The 23,933-nt window shown below is 38.3% G+C and overlaps 1 protein-coding gene across 3 annotated transcripts in view; it reads right to left on the bottom strand.

Moving 5' to 3' along the window:
• The window catches only part of CDH6 (cadherin 6), a 140,491-nt gene that overhangs the window by 26,436 nt on the left and 90,122 nt on the right, over positions 1 to 23,933 (bottom strand). For all 3 annotated transcript variants that reach the window (XM_050793819.1, XM_050793821.1, XM_050793820.1), the window contains exons 3-6: positions 8,309 to 8,603; positions 5,178 to 5,297; positions 2,955 to 3,122; positions 294 to 481 (exon numbers count right to left, since the gene is read on the bottom strand). In XM_050793819.1, coding sequence (XP_050649776.1) covers positions 294 to 481; positions 2,955 to 3,122; positions 5,178 to 5,297; positions 8,309 to 8,603 — 771 coding nt within the window. The remainder of the gene's footprint in view (positions 1 to 293; positions 482 to 2,954; positions 3,123 to 5,177; positions 5,298 to 8,308; positions 8,604 to 23,933) is intronic.

Below are 23,933 nucleotides of genomic sequence, written 5' to 3'. Positions count from 1 at the left end.
CAGGCACCTGCCACCACGCCTGGCTAATTTTTGTATTTTTAACAGAGATGGGTTTTGCCATGTTGGTCTCAAACTCCAGAACTCAAGAGATCCTCCTGCCTCGGCCTCTGAAAGTGCTGGGATGACAGGCGGGAGCCACCATGCCTGGCCAGAATTGGCATTTTTTCTGAAAATAATAAGTCAAATAAAAATCTAAAGGAATGTTTATGTGAGACATAATTGCCCCTGGTAACTTAGGAACTGGAGAAAGGTAAATGGGTTCACTTTGTATGGTGTTTAAGAAGCGGCATTACCTTTTTGACAGTTATAATCCCTTCCTGGGTTTCCTGGTCAGTGATGACATCAAACATATCCAGCCCCTCACCGTCTGTGATGCTGTACTCAATTTCAGCATTTTCTCCCACGTCAGCATCGCTGGCTTTGATTCTGCCAATTGGTGTACCCGGTGGAGAAGATTCAGGAGTTTTAAACTGGTATGTACCTATTAATCACCAGACAGATATAAGTCAAACATACACTAACCACAGTCTATTATCATAAAAACAAAACCTATTCTCTAACAGTTCTTTAAGACACTACCATCAGGTAGATTTGTGCTTTCCTCAAAATAACTAATGGTGGCCTGTTCTTCTTATGTCTACTTTCATGGTTGTTAAGAATGTTTCTTCTATTTCATGACCTGTCTCCTTGCAAATGGAGAACACTTTTCTTGTCCTGTAAACAGGCTCCAAAGTTTACAGTGTGATTGTGAGAACAGCTGAACTGCTACAGGAGGCACAGAAGGCTTCAAAGCCCTTTGTTAACTTAATCTAACAGAGTAGAGAAGAATTTAATCTGAACTGCGACTTTAAGTTAATTACTAGGTATTCTTTAAAAGAGTTCTTTCTACCATTGCTAATAATAGCTGGAGGTGGAAAGAAATTATAGCAAGTTGGAAGCTGTATCCAAGTAGATATTCTTTAACTCATACATGGAGCTGGACCTAGCTGCAGAGTTAGAGATATAGGTAAATACATTAAGTGATAAAACTCCTAATTTTTTTCTTTTGACTCCTAAATTTTATTATTTTATGCATAGGTTTCTCCCATACTTATATTTGTATTACTACTTTGAAATCCATTTTTCCTATACAGAAACTTTTTTTTTTTAAATATGCTCCTGTTGCAAACTTAGTTTAGAGAGACTACATATGAATTACAGTTTAGATTGGCCAGACTATGATGTACTTAGCACCAAAAATATAAAATAGTAAAACCAAAGCTTATTCTACCCTTTTCCATTACATTTTGTCAACCATTCATACAAATGATTTGAAAAGAATTTAAACAGTCTATGGCACTACTAAAATGTAGGCATTCAATAATAGTAATCCCCTAAGTAATGAGTTCATACTTGGTAAAATGATAAAGCAAGTTAACTCAAATATGCAACTCAAAAAGAGCATTTTTTTTTTTTTTTTCCGGACAGGGTTTCCCCCTGTTGCTCAGGCTGGAGTGCAGTGGCATGATCATGCTTACTGCAGCCTCAAACTTCTGGGCTCAAGCAATCCTCCCACCTCAGCTTTCTGAGTAGCTGGGACTACAGGTGCACACCATCATGCCTGGCTAATTTATTTTTACTTGTTGTAGACACAGGGTCTCACTATGTTGCCTTGGCTGGTCTTGAACTCTTGGCCTCATGCAGTCTTCCTCCCTCAGCCTCCCAAAGCTCTGGGATTACAGGAATGAGTTGGTGCACCCCAGGTTAAGTATTTCTCTAGTGTTTTCAACTTCCATTTTTAGGGCCTCCTGCCCCTTTCTATCTTCTCCCCTCCCTTGCCTTGGCATATTGCTCAATAACAAGTCACAGGCTATCTAAGCAGAGCAGAGTGAGTTACAAATTCCTGTGGTACCAGGGTGCAGGGGAATCCTTTTGTTATTCTTCCCCAGGGAATCTCCATGTTAAAAAGGAGGTTTTGGGCAAACTGTTGGTGATCCTAACAGTTTTCGTTTCAGGCCTGTGTAAAGGAAATGGTAGGCCTCACAGAACCTTTCTTCAACTTGTTATATCAGATATTCTTTAATTAGCTCTGATCTTTTTGCATTTAGCTAACTCTGATTAAAAACTTGAAAAAATAAAGAAAATACAACGACTTCCTGTTGATTCATGTATATCTCTATTCTAAAGGAAGCCCATATTAGCTGATTCGGTTTTTTAAAAATGCCATGATAGAATGAGTGGGTTTTCTATTTAATAATTAAGATAGCTTTTGTAGGAGATCATGGTCCCAAAGGGATTTTGTTCCTGGAAGAAAAGTTACGTTAAAACCAGTTCCCTCTTGGGTAGCTTTTTGTGGGAATTTTTAGCATACTTCTGATACCAAGTTGGTATTCATGGATGTTGGTTTTCCTTCTTCTTCCTTCTTATCTAATCACGAGAGTTAATGATTTTGGAGACGACTTTCGGTATCTCAACTAACCATAATGTAGAAAACGATTTATGATTACAAATGGATTAAGTACCTAGTTACTTCCACAGTTGTATTTTTAGAAAGAGTAAAATGATAAATCCTCCCCTTACAAAGCTTTGTGAGGATTTAAAAGAGATTACATGCCTGATTAAATTCACAAAACATAAAGTCAAATTTTTCCTAACAAATTGCAGCATGCTTGTATACATATGTTCTGCATGAGCAGATTTATGTCTGTGGTAGTTTTCTTAATAAGGAGAAATGAAACAATGATGTTGCCTTTACAACAACAGCAGAAATCACTCAGCTAATTACCAATACAGGAACATAAATGTTCACATTTCCTGAGCGTTGCCATGTTGTCAACTCATTTTTTAATAAAAGTACCAGTTCTTCTTAAGTCCACTAACTTTGACAATAATGATGACAATGGAAAACAAAAACTCTTAATGTTCAAGTTTTATAAAAGCACATTGAAGAAACTCATTCGATCAAATGTTCCTACTCTGGGGGAATCGGGGAGGGTTGTCGTTGACATCAGTCAGTGTGATGTTCACGGTGGTGGTCCCAGATAATCCTCCCATCTGGCCGCCCATATCCTTGGCTTGAATCACCACTTGGTACTGCTCCCTGTTTTCTCGATCCATGTTGAGCAAAGCTGTCTTGATGATACCTGTGGATGTGAAATTTAAGAGTGCAAAGGGATGCATTAAGAATACTTTATGGAATCATTTATTTATGCAAACAAACATAAACTGTCACCCACAATATGCAGAATGCTATGCCGATGTCATGATATAAAAATAAGTATATACAGCCTTTATACTGAAGGATATTACAATCACACAGGGGAGATAGATACGTTAAAAGAAGACTGTAATACAAGGAGAATAAAAATAAGTACAAGTCAGATTCTGCAATAGCTTAGATTATTAAGGGTTATAAGACACTCAATATTATAATTACATTATGGATGTATAAATATTAAGTGTTATAAGATGACGCAGCAAAATCTAAAATGACTTGTGGTATAAAGGTGTACTACAATAGCTGCTTGATAAAAGACATTTAGGTGAATTATGAGGAAATTGTTAGGAAAGTCACATACTTGAATGACTCTTGAGTTTCCCATTATGAATTAACTAATTACCCCTCAGATACACCTACCATAATGAATGCTCTGAGGATTTTCTAAATTGTAAAACTATGGTCTTTAGAAAATAGAACATCAATTCTTTCATAATGATCATCTTGTATGATTCTAGAGAATTTTGGAATTAAGGTTCAAGGTCTTTAAGCCTTTTAGAATTCCTAAAGCTGACCGTGAACTTTAGTTCAACTGGCCCCAATGGCAACCAAAATTTTTAAGTTAGGTTAAATTTATCTCTGTTGTTAGGTCGTTATAAAATAGTTAAAGAACTTCTAAAAGTTTGCCCAGTTTCTATGTAACGTTTATGCTTAAATTAACTTTCTTTCAAATTTCACTGGAGAAGCCTTTATAACCTTCTGCAGAAACACATTCTAGTGCTTAACAACTAATGAAGCGAAAATATCTTTTTAAAAATTTTTAACAAGAATACTTCAGACAACAGATCAATTTTATTCCTATAGTCCGGGCTTCAGTGAAAGTACAGCTGCTTTCTGTTCTCCAAATAATAGTACTTCTCTATTTAAATACAGGAGATCACCTTAGCCTTTTGTCCTTTAAGCTGAATAATTCTAATTTTTCATCCTCATTGTTTTTCAACTCAATATTTTCTTTCTCCTTGGGATTCTTTCCAAGTTCATTGCACCACTTAACACAGAGATTTCCAACTGGATGTGGGAACCTAGGGAGGTTTTGATTTCTACCAAGAATAATGGATGTTTAAAAAATGTATAAAAGGAAATTGACTCATTATAATAAAAATACGCATAGAATTTACTATACAATACAAATGATATCTGCTAAAAACAGATCATTATAAGATAGGTTGCTACTTTGTGGAGAAAATACAGGAAACAGAAAACTGAGATGTTGAAAAGAGGATTCCAGATGGCATTTCACTTTGATTAGGACTCCATCAGTTAGGATGGGCTAGACAATGATGTGATAACAAACAATGCAAAATCTGAGTGGCTTCACACAACTAAAGATTATTTTTTGCTCAGGCTCTGAGTAGGTAAGCAGATAGCTTGGTTCACCATACCACTCAGACATTCAGGCTACAGACTACATCTCAACATTGGTTTCCATGATAACTGTGGCAAGGGACAGGAATGTGGCAGATCGTGTACCAGCTTTGAAAATTTTACTAAGAAGCGACTTGTATCATTATCACATCTATTCAACCAAATAAATCGCATGGCTACATCTAGTTTCAGAGCAGAATAGAGAGACACAATCCTACTAAATAATTAGAAGAAGAAGATTCCGAGTATCTGTAAACAGGCCAATAGCTATCAAAAAGGGGTTGACCTTTTAGCTTCGCCCCAAACTGGAAGAAAACTAAGGCAATACATAATTTTTCTCAATCTACTCCATAGAAAGGGTGGGTGAAAGATTCATTGCCAGACTTTTTGATTACAAGGATTCAGATGTCATGTTTACAAATATATCATTAGTGTTTGGTGGATGTATGTAAGAAAATCCAATCACACTGATTATTTTTATTAAAAAATATGCTAGCTCAGCTGTGCATGTCAATTAAAATTACAAATTATAAAAAGGAAGATCAAAAAGTCTAACCTGTTTCTGATTCAACTGAAAAATAGGGCTGTCCCTGTAGAATACTGTAGACAACTTTAGCACTGTTCCCATATGTTGGATCATCCGCATCTGTTGCAGTGACTTGGACAACAAATGTACCTGTAATGACAGAAACATAAACTGAAAACACATCGAGAGTTCGTGTCAATCTTTGACACACACCAAAACCAGCACAATCTTAATTTTGTACAGGAATATCATGCTGAGGAAGTCGAAAACTTTGGTAGGATGCTGGGTGAAAAAGGATTGGCTTCTTTACTGTAAAGAAATACAACCAACATTTAGAAATATTGTTAAGGATTAGGTTACAGAGAAGCATGGGAATGATCATGACTTGGGGTAGAACTGATTCCAACCCATCTCCAATGGCGGGGTTTGACTAGACTCTTGCTTTAGTGATTCTTTTGAGTTCTCCTGGACAAAGTCAATCAGCATCTTGCTTCCTTTGTCCACAGGAATTAGTTTAGGAATTGATCAATCAGGGGCCACTCATGATTTTGCTGGAAATTCTGTCACAGATACTCTTTTTCTTGGACTGTAATGTGCTGATATACATTTGCAGCAGCTATTTTGTGATCTTAGAAATGCCAGCCTGAGGACAAAGCTGGATAGAATAGAAAATTACAGAAAAACAGCTAGAACTCAGATCAAATCCTGTCCAAAGCCCACTTTACTTTTTGACTTAAGTAATGTGACCAATAAATACTTATTTGTTGTTGTTTAAACTAGTTTGAGTTGGATTTCCAGTTACTTACCAATAAAAGCATCCTAAATGATAAATCTGACAATTCTAAACAGTTAAAAGGCCCTGAACCTTAAAGATTGTAGTTATGGATTACATAAAGAATCAATGAATTGGAACACCAGAGCACAAACATCTGGAATCTGTAATTCCAAAAGGTTATTATAATTAAATATACAAAGAACACTATTACATTTCAGATCAGCATTCTTATTTTAGTGACCACAGTTGCCTAATAATCTTCAAAGTATTCCTGAAATTCCACATAAATTTTTATGTGTATGCCTACATGTCTATTTCACTGAGGAGAAATTCCATAGATTTTATATGATTCTCAAAGGACTCTGTGACTTCTCGAAAGGATGAGAGTCTCTAATTAAGATCACTTAATGGCTATTTTTTTGTTATTTGTATCAGATAACCAGTAAGCATACTGCTGGAGTTCCCCTTTCCATGAAAGAGGTAGGGAAGTTACATCCGGGGAATATTAGGAATTCTACATTGCTTTTGTAATATCTAGCCAATTTCCCTTATTGAAGAAACAGATTGTAGTATGTTAGGATTGGATGCCCTGAATGTATAGTGCTGATGCACAAAACAGAGCACTCACCCTTGTAATTTGGCAAGGGAGGTGGGGAATCTGAGAACATCTTATGATTTTAAGGTGAAAAGTCAACAAACACTCAAGTTCTTATTTAACATTAACACAAAATTTGATTGCTTTTAGAATATGATATCTGGACATTTTAAATGTCTATTCATTGCCAGATATTGTACTAGGGGCTCTGCACCTGTTTTCTCATCTAATCCTCATGATAGCCCTTAGGAGTTGACATTTATTATTTATTTTTTCAAGATACAGAACTGGAGGATCAGAGAAATCAAATAATTTGCCCAAGGCTACACTGCTGGTTCTTAGTGGAGATAGTTTCAAATGCAGTTCTGTTTGATACTAAAGTCCATTTTTGTTCCCATGCTGTTGTCCCACTGCCTTTATGGAATTTCTTGAAGATGCCTTTCTATAATCACAATAATGAGATATCAATTAAGGATCATGAATATCAACATAACTGTGTCTGTGTGCAAACTGAAAAAAGCCTTTTTATTTTTCTCAAGACATGTTACTGTCAACTACCCCTAAATGTTCGTAATACAAATTTAATTCTATAATGGCTTCAAAAGTGAATGGCACCCCCTAGAATTGTGCAGTGCAATACCTGCATATCTGGCTACAGTTGCCCTGAGTAGTGCTGATGAAGAGACTATTCTTCATGAATTCTTCTGCCTTTTACCACATAGAGGAGAAACTTTTCCTAACAAATTTAAAGAATGCCATTCTATTGCTGCTATAACCAGTGAAGAAGAAGAAGAAGAAGCAAAAAAATCCAATCATCTCCCTCTTTGCTTTGTGAGGCTTGCAATTTTTGTAACAAAACAAACTGGCTTTAAATAATGAGAGAAGCAATTTCTTCATAAGAAAAATGTAGATGTTTTACAATGATTTCCATGGATTGGTTATTTTCTATGTCTTGGATCTGTGAACTACAACGTCTCTGATATCTAACTGACAGAATCATAATAAAGTTATTATGTAATTTCAGCCCTTTTGAATTTGACAGAGTGAAAATAAAAATAACGCTTTATATAAGTAGTTTAAAATTTGTCACTGTCTCCCATGAAGTATTTCAATGTGGCTAAGAGTGATGTCAGTAGAATTCTTTTTCTTAATTTAAATCCTATTTACTTCTCTCAATTTAAACAAATTAAATCCACCATTTGAAACAAGTAGTAGAATTGTGTATAAAATATTAATTCACTCTATGTATGTTATGAAAGTCTTTTCATTTCCACCATGTAGCAAAGGATCCACTCCCTAGACATAACGTGCCTATTGTTTATGGATTAAAAAAATGTTCTCTGAATTTCCTTCCCAAATATAGAGTTACTAGTTACTTAAACCAATTATCACTACTTTTTAGACTGGATTGTAAATTTAAGTTTTTATTTTCTATTTGGGAGATTGTTACTTGGACCCTAACACCCATGTAGGCTAAGAGAAGTGGAGAAGTTTGCTGTCTTTCAGCCCAAGAAAGAGAATGGGCATTCAGGGTGGGAGAGAAAGGAGATGGTCTCTCTTTCGACCTCCCACTCCCACCCTGCCACTTTTCAGACCCTCTTTAGAGGAAATGTGGTTGTAAAAATAATAACAAAATGAGACTAGAGTAATATTAGGAAACATATGCACACATGGATTGAAGAAGTTAGCATCTAAATTCATGCAGTTCAGTACTTTGAGCTCACGGGATTCCTTACTCGGTGGATGCACCAGGGGAGAGCCAGTTTTTGGTTGAAGTCACATCTCACTCACCGACATCAGCCATTTCGGGGACAGTGGCTGTGTAAACCTCCTTGGTGAATATTGGTTCATTGTCGTTGATGTCATGGATCTTGATGATGAATTCAGACTCTGGCTCCACGGGTCTCCCTGTCCTTCTGTTTATAGCTTGAGCTCGAAGGATGTAAACAGGTTTTTCTTCCCTGTCCAGCCTCTTGGTGGCCTGTATGTCGCCTGTGTTTTCATTAATAATGAAGAGATCTCCTGCTCCATCTCCTGAAAGGATATATTTAAGTGATCCATCTCCTCTATCCTGGTCTGAATGTAACTAGTGTAGAAAAAAAAAAAATTAAAGAAAGTAAAAGTCAAGCATGTGGTTCTAAACTGTTTTTGTCTTTTTGGTGCATGCTATGTTAACTTTTATTCAATCCTTTCTAAGGTGTACAGGATTTTTTGTTTTGTTTTGTTTTTACTATTTACATAACCTCTCAATGGTAAATACCATGCATTAATGCACATGTTTCTTTATAATCGTAGAGTTTTTCAGACCTGGAACAGAGTTTGGGAGAAAATTTAGTAATCTTTATTTTGAAGAAGGGAAAACAAAAGGCAAGAGCAATAGCAAGGTGGCCAAGGACATATTAGGGTGGCCGGAATGAAACTCTTCAAGATTTTCCAATTTTTCACTATAGCTTTCACATTCTGCTAATACACTCTTGTCCTCACTTGCATGTACACAAACATATTAGAGAAGCAATATCCTGTTGAGAAAAGGACTTTGATTTTTGAATCAGAGAGACTTGGGTATATTCTATTTCTACCTTACATTTATTATCTTCGTGAATTTAGGGAAGGTTGGCAACTTCCTTGAGTCTTTAGTGATGGAGATTATAATCATTTTTTTCTGGGAAGATGTGATGTTTATTTATTTATTTATGAAATTCAACTCAAAGCATTTGAGAAATATCCTAAGTGCTGCCACGGGCAATACCTTGAAAATCACCTGACTAGATAATTTACAGGTCACTTGGAACAGTAACATTTCACATTTAGACTTTAGTATAAGATAGGAAAGGACCTTGTAATAATTTGAGCCAACCTAAAATTGAAATAGTCTTATGAGTAGTGAGTTCCCTCCTCCTAAAGGTAATCAAGCAGAGATTCTGATGACTAACTGTCGGTGAAATGGGTTTGGGTAAAAGGCAGAATTAAATGAATACTAAGGATACCATGGAAAGAGAAGATGAGAATCCTAACTTGGATAAGTAGGATTCTTATCCATTTTTCCTTTCCCAGAGATTATATCCACAGTGCTGATTTCCTATTGTTTCCTAAATTCCCTTTTTCCCACCCAGCAAAAGGTTAGATGATACCTTTGGATGGTACCTAGACCTAACTATAGGTCTATAGGACATATATATACACACATATACATATACATACACACACACACACACATATATATATATAAATTCAGTTTGTAGGTTTTCAGATAATTTAACCCTATTTGCAAATTTTCAAAAAGTGCTTTTTATTGAGGAAGACTATTTATAAACTCCCAGAGTTTTAAGCATCCACAGTATATAGAGAAGTTAGTCTTAGTGGGAAGGCTGCTACTCTCTATCTTGTTTCAACTCTGCCTAAACAGAGTACGGGCTATGCTACAACAACAGCAACAACAGCTACGCCAAGTCTTTCTCCTGTTGATTAATACTGCACAAAATGCTCGGAGAAGCATTACACATTTGAAAATAGACTCTTAGGGCAAAAAGAGACTTTAAAAATCATCTAACCTAGTCTAAAAGTGTATTCCGTGGAATGTCATTTCCAGGAAGTGCTGAGGGGAAGAAATACTTTACATACCGTCTCTTTTTTAGAGTCACTGTTAACATGTCAGAGGCTCTGAGTGTCTGCAGTTTGAAACTATATTCGATTCTGTGTAATCTAGTTTACCCTTTCTTGTTGAAAGAATCCTTTTTGGGTATAACTTATATGGATATTCCCCATACCAGTTTTCCAAAAAAGATACTTTGGGAAACATGAACTAATTTAAAAATCCAGCACTGTAGAGTCAAGAAAACCGAGAATCCGGTACGTGCTGCGTTTCCAAAATCACACAGCTCATGGGAAAAGAATCTGAAGATTAACTCTGGAGCGCAAGAAGAGGCTTTATAGATTATTTGGTGCAACTTCCTCATTTTTAGAGGTAGGGAAACTGTGTTTAATGTAACACAGCTAAAGCTAGTTAATCGTGGTGTTTAGGGAGGAGAATATTATTCATATAATTAGTAGCCTTGAAAGCAATTTGGCAGAAATATTGGAAGATAAATTCGAATGGGGAGGAAATTGCTTAGAAGTGAGATAAATGCAATCAGAAATGTAAAACAAGAGCATCCCATGATTTGAGTGATGGGATATGCTAAGGAAACGCTGAAACCATCATAACACACAAAGAGCCACTGGGGAAAGTTTAACTCTCCATCGTCAAATTCAAATGACTGAAGAGGCTCTTAAAAAGCTATTTCATTAACCCATGAGTAAGGAAACCAATGTCACCACTTGGCGGATCCTTGCTCTAGGGCAGCTGTGGTCAGCAGCCTGGCACAGTGTCGGGGGCACGGTCCTAGGCATGAGCCATGTTCATTCTTTTTCACTCAGCAAGTGTAAGACCACAGCAGAGTCAATTAACCTCCCTCAGCCAGGATTCTTATCTGCAAAATGAGGATATAAGAGCTACACGGCGAGGCTGTTGTGAAGATCTAATTGAAGACCACATGCAAATAGTACATTAACCACCATGTAAACATGCAATAAAAGCATAATATGGGTCTTATAAATTACAAAGTGCCTCCCAAATTTAAGCCAGTGCTACTGTTATTAACTCTTAGTTTATAATCAGCTTGTTTTTTCTCCTATTTTGACTTTGAGAACTTTGTTTTGAAGACTTTGAAAACCCAATTTTACAGACACATGGTATCTCTAAGGCAAAATCTGTGATCAAAAGCCAGTATTCTTTAACTGGGCAGTAGGGGACAATTGCTATCTTTACATGTGATTTATCATATTCTACATTCCACTAGATTATACACTCTCCTCCACCAGTTCTTCCATCGGTTTCAGTATGTAATTGTTGCACACTTAGTAGGTGAATTCCACATCTGGGCACAAGATTTATTCAGGTAAAAGTAATCAGAAACTTATTTTTAGCTGTCAGGCGAGACCATTTCGATGACTTATAGAACAAACACCTGAAACAATGTTAAAGGGCAGAGGAGAGGTTAAAGAAGAGTGTGAGCAAGGATTGCTTTGCAGATCACAATTCTGATTTATCAATATTTGAAAACTAGTGGGAAAATGCATCTCTTCTCTTCGCATTGTCTGGTAATAAAGCAATTTAACACCCTCCCGCTTCCTCCCTCCAAGGTGCATTTTCTGGGTCTGACAGAGTACACGGAGCAGAAGCCTCCCAAAGCCTCCGCTTTTTCTCCCCACTCTCCTCCTCTGCCATCAAACTCCCCTGGGGCCAGTTCTTTTCTTGGGAAAAAAAGGAAACCTAAGACATCAGTGCCTGTGAAAGTGGTGGTGACAGCCAGACATGAGGGGTTTATTGAGCACTTAGATTTTAATTGGATTTTTTCTTTTGTGATGTCATTCATCATGGTCACTGTAAAAGACAGACGTTAAACAACAACAAATAAAAGGTTGTAGGCTGCCCGAGGCGTGTTTTCACTAATTTCAGTTTAATGTGGCTGTTCCATTAAGTTTAATCATCTGGTTCACTTTTAACGATTCACCATCAAGTAAAAATTATCCACTTGCCTCAGAAAGTCACATCTCACCTGTGGCTGGTATGACTTTTTACTACTGTACCTGCAGCATTTTGTGCCAGAGGGAGCACTTGGTCTTTGTCCGCTTCCTCTGTTGATTTATAAAATTAATTAATTAATTAATTAATTTAGAGATGGCGTCTCACTCTGTTGCCCAGGCTGGAGGGCGGTGGCACGATCTCGGCTCACTGCAACCACTGCCTTCCAGGTTCAAGCGATTCTCCTGGCTCAGCCTGCCGTATAGCTGGGATTACAGGCACCCCCCACCCCCCCACCACACCTGGCTAATTTTTTTTGTGTATTTTTAGTAGAGACACAGTTTTACCATGTTGGCCAGGGTGGTCTCAAACTCCTGACCTCAAGTGATCTGTCTGCCTTGGGCCTCCCAAAGTGCCAGGATTGCAGGTGTGAGCCACTGTGTTAATATATAAATATTTTTTAATGCAGCGTGTTGGCAAATAAACACAGGGATTTTTGGTTGTAGACGTAGCTCCATGGTGGGTGGGACCAAAATCATGGCAGCATCTTTGCCAGCTGGGTGTTGTGCTTTCCTGGGGACACAGCATGTTTTTACATGCTAAATGTGCCTACTTCCAACTTGACTTTAAATCAGATTCAAAGGCATAACAAAGATGTTTAGTGGCCTGTGAAGCCAGCTACTGCTGCCCTATTCCCATTTCCTGTGTGTCCCCGAGTCACCATCTGAGTCAGTGACCAAGTGGAATCTCCGAAGCATATGCATTGTTGAGACACAAAACAGTCCAAACAATGCTGGCGAGGGTGTGGAGAAAAGGGAACGCTCATACACTGTTGGTGGGAAGATAAATTAGTTCAATTTCTAGGGAAAACAGTATGGAGATTTTTCAGAGAACTAAAAATAGAATTACCATTTGACCCAGCAATTCAGTAAATCATTCTGTAATCTATCCAAAGGAAAAGAAATCATTCTATCAGAATGACACCTGCATTCATATGTTTATCATAACACCATTCACAATAGCAAAGGCATGGAACCAACCTACGTGTCCACCAACAGTTGACTGGATAAAGAAAATGCGGTACATATACACCCCAGAATACTACAAAGCTGTAAAAACGAAAGAAATCATGTCCTTTGCAGTAACACGGATGGAGCTGGAGACCATTATCCTAAGTGAACTAACACAGACACAGAAAATCAAATACCACATGTTCTTACTTGTAAGTGGGAGCTAAACAAAAAGTACGCATGGACATCATGATGGGGAAAACAGACTCTGGGGACTCCAAAGTTGGGAGGAAGGGGAGTGACGGCTGAAAAATCACCTACTGGGTACAATGTCCAATACTGGGGTGATGGGTACACTAGAAACCCAACCCCCACCATTACACATGTAATACATAACAAGTACCCTCTGAATCTAAAATAAAAATTAAATAAAATAATCCCCTCTCCCCCAGCAAAAACAATCCAAACAGAAGTTTGCCTAGATGACACACATAGGAAAGTACCTACAGCAGCCTTACATGGGCTTAGGAAAGGTATGAAGTGATGTTTGGCTAAAATGGAAAATTGAAGTTTGGCTAATATACTTGTAGGGTGTAGTGCAAATGTAATGTTGCTCTTTAAGAAATGTTATGGTTGCTAACCTGAGACGTTACAAGACAATTACAGAACAGTGGTGTTGAAAAGATGCTGTCTGACTGGGATTGAGGGAAACAGGAATTACAACAGAGAGAGAGAACATCTTTGTGTTAAATATGTAGACTGTTACTTTAAATTAGCACAAGAAATCAAGTTATGACAAACTGAGGCTAAACTGCATCAATATCTATGTATATGTATAGATGTCTGCATGTATACATACATCTTTATATATAATGCATGTATACGTAATGCTAATAAATAGACTTAGTGTTGTGAAGGCTGGGAAAAGCTTGTTGGGTAGAGTTTATATCAGGTGGAAATTGAACCTTGCTTGAAGTACGTGGCAGGGATTAGAGTTGTTTCTGTTTTAGAGATTATAGAATTAGGTAAATCAAAAGCATATTTTAATAAAATTCCATGTGACACGTTTTATGCTGTATTTGAATGTTAATAATTTGGCATGAGTTAACTAACATATATCTGATGATTATTTTACCAATTAAAAAGCTGATGATGGCAGCATAGGATTGTGGCAGGTTCCCAGCTGTGGGTCGGCTGGGTGTGCGGCTGTTCAGCCCTGTGATTCAGTTTTCACATTGTAATATGTGTGAATGTAAAGGGTGCAACTTCAGTGTCCCTGGTTTAGCAGGACTTGGCTTGCTCTAGTCCTCTTTTTTTCTTTTTTCCACAGGTTGCGATGTAAGTGAGGCAGTGACCTGGTTTCCACCAGGCTGAGGAGGACAGTGCCCAAGGGAATGGCAAGCCACAAAGTGGAAGGAACCCAGGTTCTAGAATAACCTCATATCCAACCAGCCTGTCATGTGAAAGATGAAAGAAAGGCATTGCACTTCAGCCATTATATTTTTGAAGTTTTGTTGTTGTTTTTGTAGTTCTGCCTTGACCCTAACTCAGTGGTTCTCAAAGTGCTGTCCCTGGACCAGCCGCATTGGCATTACCTGGGAACTAGTTAGAAATGCAAACTTCCGGAATCAGAAACTCAGGGGATGTCCACCAGTGCTGTGTTTTAAGAAGCCCTGTAGGTAGTTCTGACAAGTGCTCAGGTTTGAGAGCCACTGCCTTAACTAGTACAATCATAATAATTATAAGCATGGACATAGGCAGGGAAAGAGGTGAGTGTAAATTTATGCTACGTACGTGTCACATAACCTTGGGGAACTTAGTTAACCTCTCCAGGTCTTCATTTCCTCATCCACATGATGGGAATAATAATAATACTTAATTTACAAGTAGGTTTCTCTGACAATAAATAAAATAACAAATGTAAGATGCTTAGTAGAGGGCCTACCTCGGAGAAAACCTTCAATAAATTACTCTTGAATTGATAAACACCAAGTATCCAAAAGTGGATTTTGGGAAAGTGGTGGGATTTGGATCTGAATTCTGACTTTCCTATTAATCAGTGAAATAAATTAAGTGATCTTAGTCTCCATTCAGTCCTACTATAGAACTGGAAATGATTAACTTTGCCTCCTCTATCTGCCCCTTAAATGCTGGTATCCTGTAGGCCTGTGTCTTTGGTCCTTGTTTCCCTCCTTTCACATGCTCTCCCCACATGAGATCCTCTATCTATTTTCATGGATTCAATTGCTATCTCTGTACCATGAGTGCCCAAATCTATCTATTACCCCAGGGAAGAGCATTTTCTTGAGATCTGGAGAGAATATAGTCACCTCTTAGGCAAGTCTCTTAGACAACTTACACTCAGCACATCCATATTGACCTCATCACCTTCTCTCCAAATCATTTTCCTCCTCTCATCTTTGTGAAAGCCACCAGGGAGTCATCCTAGGCCATCCCCTCTGCCACTATCCCCACATTCATTAAGCCACCAACTCTAGTCGATTTTACCTCTTATGTATATCTTGATTCACCTAACTTTTCCCATTTTCACTGCTGTCACCCTGGTCCATGCTATTGCCTTTTCTCATTGGTCTATTGCAAGGAGGCCCTCCAAACACACACCCAGGCTTGCTTTCTTTAGATTTTCCTTTCTGTAACTAGATCAACTTAAGAACAACACCAACTCTGAAGATGCCACTCTCCTCTAATTAAATCCTGCAGTGTCCTCTTTAGTCTTGGGATAAAGCCCTCATCCCCACCCCTTCACATGGCCTCCAAAGCCCAGCAAGGCCTCTGCTCTCCTCCTCTCTTTGGCTTCATCAGCCATCATTCTTCCCTTAATTCTCCTGGTTCCAGTCATACCCTACTTCTTTCAGCTTTTTGAAGATAACATCACTAACTAGCTCTTTTGTAGCTAGGCCTTCCCGCATGTGGTTCCCTTGACATCAAGCCCTTTTAACATCCTCACCTGGTTAAGCCAACTCCTGTGCCCGGTCTGCTTAATCTTTATCACCTCGGGGAAGCCTTCCTTAAGCTGCTGGTCTAAGTTAGATTCTCCTCCTATACGCAATCAATTCATTCCCCACTTAGCCATCAGCACCTTCTATTGTCGTTGATGATGTGTTTTACAGCTGTTTTCCTAGCTAGATTGCAAGTTCATAAAGGAAGGCACCAAACCCGTTTAGGTCACTTCTGTATCCTCAGAGCCTGATATACAGGCACTTTATAGATACTAAGAGTCAATCAAAGCAAGGAATGAATGAATGAATGAATAAATGAATCTTCTAAAAATTAAATTGGATAAGATATCAACGATCAGTGAAGGTTTCTGGCACATAGCAGATACTCAATAAATCTTAGTGTCCTCTATCCTCTTTCTTGACTTTAGGATAATTCTGTAGATCAAAAATATACATTCCTGAAATTGCCAGATAATTTATCAATTACTACTAAACATTAGACACATGGTCTAATCTGAACAATCTGAGGAAGTAATTCAAGTTATTGCCTCAGACTTGAAAAAATTTAATAACAAATTCAACCCCAATACAATAGTAAAACCAACTTGTATTGGATTTGTTGACAAAAATGGACCAATTGTAAGTACACTGAATTCAATGACTATCATAAATACATTGGGTGCTGGGTCAGAAGTCATCTGTTAATGGTGAAAAAGCTGCAAGATTTTACTGAACTATATTTCAAGTATCCTCCTGTTGCAGCAACTAAAGAGAAATGCTCCATTTCACAGAAACATTATTTCATAATAAAATAATTTAACTCTGTCAACCACGGCCATTAAAAACACCGGTCTGATGAGTTGCATAAAGCAATGAATAAAAGCATCTAAACTCTGCCTTCTATAAACTTGCCATTTACATTGGGATAAAATATATAGAAAAAAAGCAGAAATTAGACACTTTACTATTGTTAGGTATTAGGATTCACAAGGTAAGTAAAAAGCTGGAGAATAGCATAGAAGGAACTTGTAAGTTGGAGAAGACCGAATTGGGGAATGTGTAAGCTCTTTGATGGTTTTAGGAAGACTTCTTGGAGAAGTTTAGACTACTGATGGGAGAAAAATGATTTAGCAACCAACATGAGGACATGGCATGGTTTCAAGGCTCAGTGTGGGAGAAAATCAGAAGAGGCCTTGAGTTTGTGCCTGGGGTAATAAAAGCCATAAAGTCAGCAAAAATAGAAACACTCCTTCCCTTAAGTTGCAGGGTCACATATTTTCTCACACTGCACTCAAATGTGCAAGGAAAGATGCAGCTTCCTTATAATTATTTTCGTTTATAGCTTTTCCCTCAAGCTCTAGTCCCATTGAGGATTAGAAGCTCAATACAGTTGAATATTGACTCAGTAATTTAGTGAAATCCCAATAAAGTCTTCCTGATTCCGTAATACGGTCTCTTTTGGATAAATCTCAGTCTTTCTGGTTTCTTTCTCCTCCTGCTTTGCTCCTGATCCAGTCCAAGATGACATCTGCCTGTATGAAGGAGAGGTAGCCACATGGCCTTTGTCAGTGACAAATTTGGGGGCTTTTGGAGCCAAGGATGGTCCTCAGAATGCCCTCTGACCCTCTGGTCTCTAGAGAATATCTCTTATCTATTACTTTCCTCAGTGGCATCTGTGGTTCTAGCAGATCATGACCTTTGCTCTCCAGTGATCAAGGTGACTAGCTACATCTTGCATCCCCCACTGGCATCACATACTGCCCTTGAGGTCTGGCTATGTCTTCTTTATCGCCCTTAGCACACGTAGTCCTAGTTACAGGATTGCTTTGTCCTTCTATTGGACCATTTATTGGATCAATCCACCCCCTTCTTGCTCTGGAGAAGCCCAGGAAGGCTCATGGGAATGAAACAGGGCTTCTCCCTCACCACATGATTGCCCCAGGGGGAAGTGGGAAAAACCCACTCTAGTTTCACCTTCACCCAAACCTTGCCACTGTTCCACCCTGGGGGTTCAGATTCATGTGTCTCAGGGCAGTAGAAGTAAGTCTGTCCGTGTTATTTGAGAGCCAGGAATGTGAAGTTCCGTGGTTTCAGGAATATCCTACCACACAAACTGCTGTAGGTGGAAGGGCCAATTCCTAGTACAGACCCTGTGGAGATAGCTGGGGTGGAAAAATGACCTACATGCCAGAGCATGCTGCAAGTAATTCTTGGTGACTACATTTATAAATGGAATTAGTGAATTTTATTTTGGTTGGCCAGCTTATTTCTTGATCTACAAAATGGACTTGAAAAGGATCTAGAAAATAGGGTCATGCATGGTGGCTCACGCCTGTAATCTCAGCACTTTGGGAGGCAGAGGCTGGTAGATCACTTGAGCTCAGGAGTTTGAGACCAGACTGGGCAACATGGCAAAACCCTGTCTCTACCCAAAACACAAAAAGTAGCTGGGCGTGGTGGTGCCTGCCTGTAGGCCTAGCTACTTGGGAGGCTGAGGCAGGAGAATCGCTTGAACCCAGGAGGCGGAGGTTGCAGTGAACTGAGATCACGCCACTGCACTCCAGCCTGGAAGACAGAGTGAGACTCCATCTTAAAAAAAAAAAAAAAAAAAGGGGGAATCTAGAAAATATATTTTTGTGACAAAACCTGGGATCAGGCTGCCTTCATATCTCATGTTCTTTTTCTATTACACCATGTTGGCTCTTATGACCCCCAAAATTAATATTTTCCTTTACAGTAGAAATGATTTAATTGATTTTTATAATGGTGTAAAGATTTTATCTTTAAAGTCTTCTCTTATGTGATTCATCATCTGGCAATTGGTCTGGCTGGGATTTGGGAAAATGATAATAGCAGATATTTGTTAAGCCCATACTATGGACCAGGTCATGACCTGAACTCATCACAAAGATTACATAAATTGTTACTCATCATGATTCTATTGTTTTCTTTTTTTAAATACTTTAAGCTCTAGGGTACATGTGCACAATGTGCAGGTTTGTTACATATGTATACATGTGCCATGTTGGTGTGCTGTACCCATCAACTCGTCATTTACATTAGGTATATCTCCTAATGCTATCCCTCCCCACTCCCCCCACCCAAAACATGCCCTGGTGTGTTATGTTCCCCACCCTGTGTCCAAGTGTTCTCATTGCTCAATTCCTACCTACGAGGTGAGAACATGTGGTGTTTGGTTTCCTGTCCTTGTGACAGTTTGCTCAGAATGATGGTTTCTAGCTTCGTCCATGTTGCTACAAAGGACATGAACTCATCCTTTTTTATGGCTGCATAGTATTCCATGGTGTATATGTGCCACATTTTCTTAACTCAGTCTATCACTGATGGACATTTGGGTTGGTTCCAAGTCTTTGCTATTGTGAACAGTGCTGCAATAAACATACATGTGCATGGGTCTTTATAGCACATTTATAGCATTATTTATAATCCTTTGAGTATATTCCCAGTAATGAGATGGCTGGGTCAAATGGTATTTCTAGTTCTAGATCCTTGAGGAATCGCCACACTGTATTCCACAATGGTTAAACTTGTTTACACTCCCACCAGCAGTGTAAAAGCACTCCTATTTCTCCACATACTCTCCAGCACCTGTTGTTTCCTGACTTTTTAATGATTGCCATTCTAATTGATGTGAGATGGTATCTCATTGTGGTTTTGATTTGCATTTCTCTGATGGCCAGTGATGATGAACATTTTTTCATGTGTCTGTTGGCTGCATAAATGTCTTCTTTTGAGAAGTGTCTGCTCATATCCTTTGCCCATTTTTTGATGGAGTTGTTTGATTTTTTCTTGTGAATTTGTTTAAGTTCTTTTTAGATTCTGGATATTAGCCCTTTGTCAGATGGGTAGATTGTAAAAATTTTCTCCCATTCTGTAGGTTGCCTGTTCACTCTGATGGTAGTTTCTTTTGCTGTGCAGAAGCTCTTTAGTTTAATTAGATCCCATTTGTCAATTTTGGCTTTTGCTGCCATTGCTTTTGGTGTTTTAGTCATGAAGTCCTTGCCCATGCCTATGGCCTGAATGGTATTGCCTAGATTTTCTTCTAGGGTTTTTGCGGTTTTAGGTCTAACATTTAAGTCTTTAATCCATCTTGAATTAATTTTTGTATAAGGGGAAAGGAAGGGATCCAGTTTCAGCTTTCTACATATTGCTAGCCAGTTTTCCCAGCACCATTTATTAAATAGGGAATCCTTTCCCCATTTCTTGTTTTTGTTGGGTTTATCAAAGATCAGATGGTTGTAGATGTGTGGTATTATTTCTGAGGGCTCTGTTCTGTTCTCTTGGTCTGTATCTCTGTTTTGGTACCAGTACCATGCTGTTTTGGTTACTGTAGCCTTGTAGTATAGTTTGAAGTCAGATAGCATGATGCCTCCAGCTTTGTTCTTTTGGCTTAGGATTGTCTTGGCGATGTGGGCTCTTTTTTGGTTCCACATGAACTTTAAAGCAGTTTTTTCCAATTCTGTGAAGAAAGTCATTGGTAACTTGATGGGAATGGCATTGAATCTATAAATTACCTTGGGCAGTATGGCCATTTTCACTATATTGATTCTTCCTCTCCATGAGCATGGAATGTTCTTCCATTTGTTTGTGTCCTCTTTTATATCGTTGAGCAGTGGTTTGTAGTTCTCCTTGAAGAGGTCCTTCTCATCCCTTGTAAATTGAATTCCTAGGTATTTTATTCTCTTTGAAGTTATTGTGAATGGGAGTTCATTCATGATTTGGCTCTCTGTTTGTCTGTTATTGGTGTAGAGGAATGCTTGTGAATTTTGCACATTGATTTTGTATCCTGAGACTTTGCTGAAGTTGCTTACCAGCTTAAGGAGATTTTGGGCTGAGACAATGGGGTTTTCTAAATGTATAATCATGTCATCTGCAAACAGTGACAATTTGACCTCCTCTTTTCCTAATTGAATACCCTTTATTTCTTTCTCTTGCCTGATTGCCCTGGCCAGAACTTTCAACACTATGTTGAATAGGAGTGGTGAGAGAGGGCATCCCTATCTTGTGCCAGTTTTCAAAGGGAATGCTTCCAGTTTTTGCCCATTCAGTATGATATTGGCTGTGGGTTTGTCATAAATAGCGCTTATTATTTTGAGATACGTCCCATCAAAACCTAGTTTATTGAGAGTTTTTAGCATGAAGGGCTGTTGAATTTTGTCAAAGGCCTTTTCTGTATCTATTGAGATAATCATGTGGTTTTTGTCTTTGGTTCTGTTTATATGATGGATTATGTTTATTGATTTGCATATGTTGAACCAGCCTTGCATCCCAGGGATGAAGCCAACTTGATCATGGTGGATAAGCTTTTTGATGTGCTGCTGGATTTGGTGTGCCAGTATTTTATTGAGGATTTTTGCATCAATGTTCATCAGGGATATTGGTCTAAAATTCTCTTTTTTTGTTGTGTCTGTGCCAGGCTTTGGTATCAGGATGATGTTGGCCTCATAAAATGAGTTAGGGAGGATTCCCTCTTTTTCAACTGATTGGAATAGTTTCAGAAGGAATAGTACCAGCTCCCCTTCGTACCTCTGATAGAATTTGGCTATGAATCTGTCTGGTCCTGGACTTTTTTGGTTGGTAGGCTATTAATTATTGCCTCAATTTCAGAGCCTGTTATTGGTCTATTTAGGGATTCAACTTCTTCCTGGTTTAGTCTTGGGAGGGTGTATGTGTCCAGGAATTTATCCATTTCTTCTAGATTTTCTAGTTTATTTGCATAGAGGTGTTTATAGTTTTCTCTGATGGTAGTTTGTACTTCTGTGGGATTGGTGGTGATATCCCCTTTTTCATTTGTGTCTATTTGATTCTTCTCTCTTTTATTCTTTGTTAGTCTTGCTAGCGGTCTATCAATTTTGTTGATCTTTTCAAAAAACCAGCTCCGGGATTATTGGATTTTTTGAAGGGTTTTTTGTGTCTCTATCTCCTTCAGTTCTGCTCTGATCTTAGTTATTTCTTGCCTTCTGCTAGCTTTTGAATGTGTTTGCTCTTGCTTCTCTAGTTCTTTTAATTGTGATGATAGGGTGTCCATTTTAGATCTTTCCTGCTTTCTCTTGTGGGCATTTAGTGCTATAAATTTCCCTCTACACACTGTTTTAAATGTGTCCCAGAGATTCTGATATGTTGTGTCTTTGTCTCATTGGTTTCAAAGAACATCTTTATTTCTGCCTTCATTTCGTTATGTACCCAGTAGTCATTCAGGAGCAGGTTGTTCAGTTTCCATATAGTTGAGCAGTTTTGAGTGAGTTCCTTAATCCTGAGTTCTAGTTTGATTTCACTGTGGTCTGAGAGACAGTTTGTTATAATTTCTGTTCTTTTACATTTGCTGAGGAGTGCTTTACTTCCAACTATGTGGTCAATTTTGGAATAAGTGTGATGTGGTGCTGAGAAGAATGTATATTCTGTTGATTTGGGGTGGAGAGTTCTGTAGATGTCTATTAGGTCCGCTTAGTGTAGAGTTGAGTTCCATTCCTGGATATGCTTGTTACTTTCTGTCTCGATGATCTGTCTAATGTTGACAGTGGGGTGTTAAAGTCTCCCATTATTATTGTGTGGGAGTCTAAGTCTCTTTGTAAGTCTCTAAGGACTTGCTTTATGAATCTGGTTGCTCCTGTATTAGGTGCATTTAGCATAGTTAGCTCTTCTTGTTGAATTGATTCCTTTACCATTATGTAATGGCCTTCTTTGTCTCTTTTGATCTTTGTTGGTTTAAAGTTTGTTTTATCAGAGACTAGGATTGTAACCCCTGGTTTTATTTTTTTTTTGTTTTGTTTTCCATTTGCTTGGTAGATCTTCCTCCATCCCTTTATTTTGAGCCTATGTGTGTCTCTGCATGTGAGATGGATCTCCTGAATACAGCACACTGATGGGTCTTGACTCTATCCAATTTGCCAGTCTGTGTCTTTTAATTGGAGCATTTAGCCCATTTACATTTAAGTTTAATATCGTTATGTGTGAATTTGATCCTGTCATTTTGATATTAGCTGGTTATTTTGCTCATTAGTTGATGCAGTTTCTTCCTAGCATTGATGGTCTTTACAATTTGGCATGTTTTTGTAGTGGCTGGTACCGGTTGTTCCTTTCCATGTTTCATGCTTCCTTCAGGAGCTCTTGTAAGGCAGGCCTGGTGGTGACAAAATCTCTCAGTTTGTAAAGGATTTTATTTCTCCTTCACTTATGAACTTCGTTTGGCTGGATATGAAATTCTGGGTTGAAAATTCTTTTCTTTAAGAAGGTTGAATATTGGCCCCCACTCTCTTCTGGCTTGTAGAGTTTCTGCTGAGAGATCTGCTGTTAGTCTGATGGGCTTCCCTTTGTGGGTAACCTGACCTTTCTCTCTGGCTGCTCTTAACATTTTTTCCTTCATTTCAACTTTGGTGAATCTGACAATTATGTGTCTTGGGGTTGTTCTTCTCAAGGAGTACCTATGTGGCATTCTCTGTATTTCCTGAATTTGAATGCTAGCCTGCCTTGCTAGGTTGGGGAAGTTCTCCTGGATAGTATCCTGAAGAGTGTTTTCCAACTTGGTTCCATTCTCCCTGTCACTTTTAGGTACACCAATCAGATGTAGATTTGGTCTTTTCACATAGGCCCATATTTCTTGGAGACTTTGTTCATTTCTTTTTACTCTTTTTTTCTCTAAACTTCTCTTCTTTCTTCATTTCATTCATTTGATCTTCAATCACTGATACCCTTTCTTCCACTTGGTCGAATTGGCTACTGAAGCTTGGGCATGTGTCACATAGTTCTCATGCCATGGTTTTCAGCTCCATCAGGTTATTTAAGGTCTTCTCTACACTGTTTATTCTAGTTAGTCATTCATCTAGTCTTTTTTCAAGGTTTTTAGCTTCTTTGCGATGGGTTGG

The sequence above is a fragment of the Macaca thibetana genome, chromosome 6 (assembly GCF_024542745.1).
Source record: "Macaca thibetana thibetana isolate TM-01 chromosome 6, ASM2454274v1, whole genome shotgun sequence".
NCBI lineage: Eukaryota > Metazoa > Chordata > Mammalia > Primates > Cercopithecidae > Macaca > Macaca thibetana.
This window is presented reverse-complemented; position numbering and strand designations above follow the sequence as displayed.